This window comes from Typha latifolia, chromosome 3 (assembly GCF_019914945.1).
Source record: "Typha latifolia isolate L0001 chromosome 3, TyphaL0001v2, whole genome shotgun sequence".
NCBI classification, from domain to species: domain Eukaryota; kingdom Viridiplantae; phylum Streptophyta; class Magnoliopsida; order Poales; family Typhaceae; genus Typha; species Typha latifolia.
Window position 1 is genome coordinate 4,954,171 of NC_133088.1, and position 8,360 is coordinate 4,962,530.

The 8,360-nt window shown below is 34.0% G+C and overlaps 1 protein-coding gene across 2 annotated transcripts; it reads left to right on the forward strand.

Annotated features, from left to right (window-relative positions):
- Positions 1-4,533: 4,533 nt before the first annotated feature.
- On the forward strand, positions 4,534-7,614 carry LOC140783250 (uncharacterized). Of its 2 annotated transcripts, XR_012108122.1 has the most exons (4): positions 4,534-4,840; positions 5,048-5,151; positions 5,305-7,109; positions 7,199-7,614. XR_012108122.1 is itself a non-coding variant. In XM_073130061.1 (3 exons), exon 3 carries the CDS (start codon positions 5,322-5,324, stop codon positions 6,159-6,161), a length of 840 nt encoding a protein of 279 aa, XP_072986162.1. In that variant the 5' UTR covers positions 4,571-4,840; positions 5,048-5,151; positions 5,295-5,321; the 3' UTR covers positions 6,162-6,272. The 2 variants fall into 2 exon arrangements, 1 of the variants encoding a protein (XP_072986162.1); XM_073130061.1 differs by lacking the exon at positions 7,199-7,614 and having other exon boundaries at positions 4,571-4,840; positions 5,295-6,272.
- Positions 7,615-8,360: the final 746 nt, after the last annotated feature.

Consider the following 8,360-nt stretch of genomic DNA (forward strand, 5'->3'; position numbering starts at 1 on the left):
TAATATTTTAAACACAACGATGAAATACCCTTGACTATATATTAAAAATAGTAGTAAATAATATTTTTTTAAATAATATTAATTTTTATTAAAATTACAGACTTAAAATATTTCATATACTCACAGTATGAATAACTAACTACGAACTACGGGGTAATATAGAGTTATAAGACTGCACTGTAGAAATAATATTGCACTCTTTATAGAAAATAACTATGCACTGAATAAATAGGCATTGTGAGATTATAAGCCCGCACTAAAATAACAATGCATTAGAGAATATAAAGACGAACTACGAGATAATGCAAAGTTATAAGTTTGTGCTCTATATAAAATAATCATACACTAGAATAAATAAATAGACACTACAAATTAATACAACGTTATAAGTCCGCACTCGCAGTGTAATTCAGGGTTATAAGCTCGCACTGCAGATAAATTGCGCGGGCTTAATATTTTTTATTTTTGCAGAATTTACTAGTTCAAAAAAAATCTATAGCTGAGATGACTAATATTTAATAGAAGAGATAGTGAAGAGAGATAGAATCTCAATGGTAGCCGAGGTGATTTATAATTAAATATTATCTAATTTAGGGGCAAAATAATAATTATGGGTTATTATTATATTATTTTTTAAAAGTTGTATGGAATAAGATGAAAGAGAATAATAAATTACTATACTAAAATAAGATTAAATATTATTTAGTTATTATACTAGAATAAAGATGCTTATTCTAAAATAAATTAATTCTTATTCTACAAGTGATGGGGCTTATATCACACCTTTAGCCTTACATTTTGGAAAAAAAAATAAATATCACTGCAACTCCAAGTAGAGGAATTCAAAAACTAATTGATGATAGAATCTAATTACACTACCAGAGATCAAGTAAAAGAATATTAAGTAATAGAAATTAAAAATAAGACTGGCCACGAGGACTAACATAATTGTTAACAACATAGACATTGTGGAAAAGTCTTTCTCTCTTATTTTATTTTATTTATTTTTATTTTAATTCTAAATACCAACTTTTATCAAACTATCTGGATTTAGTTGGTTTAGTGGCTGTCACGCCATCTTTCTTTGTGGAAATTATATTAACATGTGAATGTGCAAAGCTTGATGCTTGCCCACTTATATAAACAACTATTACATAAACAATATATTCCATAATTAATTTTTACTAAAATATTTTATAAAGAGACTAGTAGACCATCTTAGTTAAAAATAAATTGTGAAAAGTAATTAGACCTTCTACTTTTAGGTGAGACTCTTATTATTTATGGTATCTCACCTAGTATGTGAGTAATTTCTCAATAGAAAACTGGTTATAGGGAACTTAATTAGATCTCGTATTATTTTTATCACTTGTGATGTGCTAATATGACCACAGTGGTTAGTACACAATGCATCAAATGGGCTCATAGTTATTGCCTTTATTTAAGTTTTTTTTTTTTTTGACCTACTACTTCTTTTTTTAAACATAATTATCAATAAAATATTTTAGAATATTATAATTACTATTACATTTTTTAAGTCTAGTTCACTTTAGGAATACATTTTTCTTATCACAATATAACTCTTTATTCTAGGATAATAGTTAAATATCATAATAATTCAATTCTAAAATATAAATACTATTCATCATAATTATATTTTATACCACGTACCAACTCAATTACTATTTTACCTTTAAAATCTATCTCATGAATTTATTTTATATCAAATCAAACACTATTCATAATATTTCATAAAATAAATTATATTTTTCTATCTTTTTATTCACTTTATACGATATTAAAAGTAATAATTACACAATTATTCTAGACTACAAATAAATATAAAAATAGCTATTATTAGAATAAACATTTTATTTTAAAAATAACACAAATAAATACCTATTCTAAAATTGGTCTCTTTAGTTAAAATTTTAGCACTAACATTGAAACATATTCAGAATGACTGACTATGATATTATTTCTTGATATTTAGAGCGTAAAAGATGTTTCATCATATTTTTTACACAGTAATTTAGATAGCCTTCAAAATATTTTAAGCATTTTATACAATGCCATGCCTTTTTCTTTTTATCTAATTAAGTTCAATCTCCATTAGCTTGGTTTTTACTAACAAACAATATCTAAAGGGGCTCAATAATTTTAATGCCAATTATGATATTGAAATAATATTATAGATATTTTGAATTGCAAGGATGAGTGCCCCTAGGGATTCCAAACTTAATCGAGATTTATATACATAAGCAAATTTACCATGAGAAAAAAAAAAAACTTTTATGGGGTCCATGGTGAATTAGACCTCATTTAGTAATAAGTTTGAGACTTTGAGGGATCGTTTGATGCGAACTAGGTTAGATCACATCAAAGAGAGATTGGGCTCAATAGATTGAGTCTAATTATCTTATTTAGTTATTTAGTTTAGTTAGAATCTATTAGGATTTTATTTAATTAGTTAATAATTTTGGAAAAATATTCTTAAAATATTCTAGAGATATCTGAATAATATCAAACCAGTTGGATAAGATCTCCAACCTCCAGATCTACAACAAGGGTATTTACAACTTCTCCAGATTCGAAATCTATCTACTAAGAAATGAAAGATTAATCCGAGAAGATAAACGGTTAAATGAAAGGTTATTCCGAGAAAATAAGGAAGATTAGTTTAGTTGGTTTATTAGGGTTTTAACTTAGTTGTTTGGGTCTCTAGGGTGAGCCTCTATAAATCTGTGGAGGAGACCCTAACTAGAGTTTAAGAATCTGATAATTGAAATTAGTTTGGCTTTTATCTTATTCTCAACTTATCTCTAACCATTGTCGTCCTCTCCTACCTCCTTTCTTCCACTACCCGATCTTTTTCAGCTTCTAACCACCATCTTCTACAACAACTTCTCCCCCTTCACACCAAGGAGTAAATTTAATATCTATCTAGCTATAGGAGGGCTATTAAGCTAGGATCTAATTGACCTTCGACCACTATTTAATCAATATCTTAATATTTAACAGTCCAAATTCTGTGATCTTGGATTCATTAGAAAGCTCTCTCCAAGAGCAGCAACATATCCAAAATTTAGAAAGATCCGTTAGTTAGATTGTTCATAAATCCCTTAAAAAATTATGAGCTTCATCAAGTCTAGAATCATTGTGGATCGAATTAGGCCGGTTGGTAATATAGTTCATTTCAATAAAAAAAAAATTTGGAACAAGAATAGTTTGGTCAAAAACTCCACATGTACTGCCAACAAAATAAGGTATTAGATTAGATGGCTAATCACAGAGAGAATACCCAGACAATCTAGCTTTGTTGGGAAAACTTGAAATTACTCATGATTTGTTAGAGCTGCTTCACTTTGATACTTTTAATTCCAGAGCTTATGCTTCTAATTCTTCAGCTCCTTTTTAAATGAATAAATGGGAAGTTATGATATTTTAAAAACTTTAATTATAATTATGTTAAAAAAAAGTTTCTATAGCTTTTGAGCCAGTGGGCTATTTTTAGACAAAAATAAAATGGAGAGGGTATATAAAGTAAGTCACATGATAACTTATACACCAAATCTTATCACTAGTAAAATGATTTAATAAAATTATGTATATTTTTTAAGAATTTTTTTTTGTTATAATTAATATACTTATTATAGTTTAATAACCAAACATAAAAAATTGTATAAACTTATTTAAAAACATTATTATATTTTACAACCAAAAAATAAATTATGATTAAAGTTATAAATATGCCTAATTTATATTTAAGAGATATGTATACAATTATTATTAAAAAATTTATGCACAAGCCATGCGAGGTCTATGCAAATGTAGCCTACTGTTTGGATAAACAATGAAATAATGTCATATATTATCCTTTCTAACGAAAACTAGTAACATTAATTATTATCTTAAACTGATGTGGATTATCTCAAATTTAAATTTTGTGGTTGAAATGTACTATCTATATTTTCAAAATATAAAGTAAAAAGGTAATATGAAATATTTGTTTTTCGATTATCAAAATCAAACACATTAAGTTCAAACTAATTAGAATCAAAACTAAAACTAATTGCAATAATAAAATAAGTTAATATTAAAATGTAAATGCATAATAACAAAATCTAATTAAATAAATTAATGACCACAAACGAAAATGGTAAGTTGATTGTAGCACCTAAAGATAGTATAATTTATCTCATCAAATCTTTCCCAACCATCCAACTGCATGTAATAAACGAACGACGTGGTGAACGTTGGTTCCGTCTAACAAATATTTTCTTAAAAGAAGTGACTATAATAAGGTTCCCCGGACCCTGATATGTGATCTGATCCCATGAATGCCTAACTGCAGTAATTTGCTACATTCACGAGCTTGCAGCTCCTTTTGTCGGCGCCAGGTACCTGAGTGCAGCAAATCTATACATTTGGATCCAGCGAGGCGCACGATTACCACAGCCACACATCGGATCACGATAGCATTTACCATTTAGTTTTCACTACCTTCCTCCCCTCTCCTATTTTCAATATCTCGTCAATTAGAACTATTTATACGATGTCGTCGGAGCCATGGAGGAGAGTGGGGGAGAATAAATAAAAGAAAGCCGACTCCTTTCTTATAAATAAATACTTCCCTCTCTTCGTCTTCTCATCGATCCTCTCGCTTTTTATAATATCTGGTAAAATCTAGTACGTATTTGCAAAATTTTACTCTCATATTTCTTTTCTATTCCGTCTTCTCCTCTTCCCTTTTCCGTCGGGATCTGAAACCTCCTCTCCTCGCGACGAGGCGCAAATCCGTCCTATCAAAGCGGGCTCGATCGATCTCACGGCGACCGAGGTTTTTTTTTTAAAACCTTTTTTTCTTTTTCTCTATATTAATCTACTTCTCTATTTTTTTTAATCTTTCTTCTCTCTTTTAGCGTAAAAAGAAAAAAGAAATTGAGGAGCGGAAGCGTTCGAGAGATCTTGAGCTGAGATCTTTAGAACGGTTTCCTTTTCTCCGGAAGAATAGCTTACCTTTGTTTGTAATTTTTCGCTATTGAAGGGTCCGATCTGGGAAAAGGCGAGGCGAAGCTGTTGAGATCTGATCCGGATCTCTTCTTCTTTGTGCATAAGAGGAGGTGGAGAGGCTTCTTGCACCATCGCTAGGTACGTGATGAGATCTTGAAGAAGTTTCCAGGAAAAAAGAAACCCTAACCCTAACGTAGAAAGCAACCCTATTGTCTGCGATCAAATTAATTATCGTCGTTTGGGCCCGAATTGGCTCGGAAATGATTTCTTTGCCATTCTAGGAAAGTTCAGTGGGTAGTCGGTCGGGGATGTCGTCGACCTCGCCGTGCGCGGCATGCAAGTTTTTGCGGCGGAAGTGCACGCAAGGGTGCGTCTTCTCTCCCTACTTCCCACCGGACCAGCCGACGAAGTTCGCCAACGTGCACCGGGTGTTCGGCGCGAGCAACGTGGCGAAGCTCCTGAACGAGCTCAACCCGGCGCAGCGCGAGGACGCCGTTAACTCCTTGGCGTACGAAGCGGAGGCCCGCCTCCGCGACCCCGTCTACGGCTGCGTCTCGTACATCTCCTTCCTCCAGAGCAAGGTCAAGCAGATCCAGCATGACTTATGCAATGCTAAGAAGGAGCTCGCCACTTATATCGGCCCTGCCGCCTTCGGCAACATGGTTTCCCATCAGATGTTCGCGTCTCAGGCCCACCAATTTCAAGGCGGGAGCGCCAACTCGTCGGTCTCGCCGTCGTCGTACGGCGTGCCTGGGATCGGAATCGGGATCGGGGTCGGAGTTGGTGTTGCGCCGCAGTCACATGCACAGATGTTGGCGCGAGAACAACAACAGCAACAGCAGGTTATGGAATTTATGGCGAGGGAGCATGAGATTCTCAGGGGCTACGAGCAGCAGCAGCAACAGGAACTGGCTAGGTTGAACAGTGGGTATGATGGGCGAGGGTATAATGCTCAATTAGGAGGTGGGACAACTGTGGCGGTTGTTGCCGGGCAGCCGACCGGCGTGACGTTGGTTTCGCCACAGACTTATGAGAGTGGGTTTCCGGTGACTCACCACCAGCAACCGAAACCGCAACCGCCGTCGCAGCAGCAGAGAGCTGGGAGTGATGAGGGAAGGAGTAGTGGTCTTGGTCCTCCTCCTTCCTAACAAATACAATTCTTTCATCTCTCCTTTTGTGCAAGAGACTTTACACTATTATATCATCTTTGATTTCATTTCTTACCTCCCAGCTCAAAGAATAGAGATCTTCTTCCCAAATGGTAAGCGTTCTATTAATCTCCCTTCATGATTTTGTCTTTTATTTTGTGCTTCCACTTGCATAATTGTGTCCTCATTCCCCCCCACCCCCCAACCCAAAAAACAAGAATTACAAACAAAGAACCATGCGCACATCTTAGAAACACCAATAATTCCACCTTGGCTTTTGTAAACTAGAGGGGGAAAACAAAGCAATAACAGCTATAGTTGTGAACAAGCAAACGCGCTTTAATGGTTAGGTCAAGGTCTACTTGGGATGAAGCATGAGATAATGATCCTTACATTAGGAGTTTGGTGCAGAATGTAATATACTCTCTCTCTCTCTCTCTCTCTCTCTCTCTCTCTCTAAATCTTCTCATGAAGGCATTAGAATGCACTCTTTGACTCTATGGAAGGTCACAGCTGATTTGGTTAATTCCTGTCCATTTTAAATTCTCGTCACAGGTTTTGATCTACTTCCCAGAGGAAAGTCAAGATGGAGATTAAAAAAAAAAGGTATAGGAGGGCAAATGATTAAGATGTTTCAGCAGCAGTAGTTACAGTCATCATACCCATCACCACCAGCAGCTGCAGCAGCAGAAACGTCAGCAGAAATAAATCCCAAAAACTTCATCTTCTCTCTCCCTCCCTCCCTCTCTCTCTCTCTCTCTATCCATTTATCAATATACATATAATCTTGATCCTTTTTTCCTGCTATAGTTTTAAATATCTTTTCTGCATCCATTTTATTCACTTCTGTTCAAAAAAGCCATCATTTTCCTTATTTTTCTTCTCTTTGTCATTGAGATCTCTCCTTTCCTGGGTACAGTACTTTTTCCCTCGGGGATGGATCTCATGGTATGAAGTTGTCTTTCTTTTTTATTTATTTCTTTTTTTTTTTTGTTCTTTGTTTAATGCTGTGGCTGAACTGCCTGCTTAATTTGCAGGAAGCAACTTGTCAATGTGCAAAGAAAGCCTACCTGCAATAAATGCTATAGTATCATTATCCCTTCTATTCCTGATGCAGCTTTCAGTTTGTGATGCAAAAAGAGTGGGAAGTAAGATGGAAGGTAATTTTGTGGAACCATGATGACAAGGCTTGAGTAAATGAGAATGCCTATTGCCTAAGAAGTGGAAGCATTGCTCTCCTAAGCTTCACATGGACTTTCTCACCACAGGCAGCAAAGAAGTCAGTACTGGCATCGTCCTCTCCCTCTCACCAAACACTATTTTGAGCAGTGTACTCGGAAATGTATGTCCTAATGCATTGTCAGGTCACTAGTGAGTAAACAATCAACTTTGGAGAAAAAAAAACTCTACTTGTTTGATAGTTTAGAAATTTATAAAAACACCTCTCCCTTTAGATTTTGTTATTGTTCATACCGAATAGTAATCATTCCACCCATACATTTTATTTTTAATTCTTTAAAAGAATATCCTGAATAATTTCACCCTAACAACAATTAATATAATAGATATAATTCATAATTTTAGAATAAAAAACATAAAATATCCTCCTTTTGACTTTAAAAATATAGTTTTCTATTTAATTTTATCTTAAAAAACTTATTCAAAAGTATCAAGGTCATTTTGTATCTATAGTTATTTTAACTCATTTATATGAGTAATTAACTATAATAAAACTAACAGCAATGTGTTCTTGAGATATTTTAAGTAAAACTTAGTGGGTCGAATAATAAACATCTATCCCGTAAGGGTGTGAATGATAATAAAATCAAAATTTAGGGAGTTTCTTTTTTAATTTCTGAAGTCTCTTAATATTATTTTGGGCTTCTTTGCTGAAATTTATGCATTGCTAACAACTAGACTGAGCTCCTAACTCATCTGGCCATAGTTTCAAAGATGCATATTGCATAGTAATCATATATGTCTATATATATATAGTTTCTCAATGAGTTGTAGAAATCTATGCTAATTAGTATTGACTCTGATAGAGACATTAAACTAGAGAGAGAGAGAGAGAGAGAGAGAGAGAGAGAGAGAGAGAGAGAGAGAGAGAGAGAGTTCAATAGTTCATATGATGATCTGTTGCCAATGAGATAGAGCCCTATTCCAGCAGGATTGCATGAGTTATTGGGACTACTATTA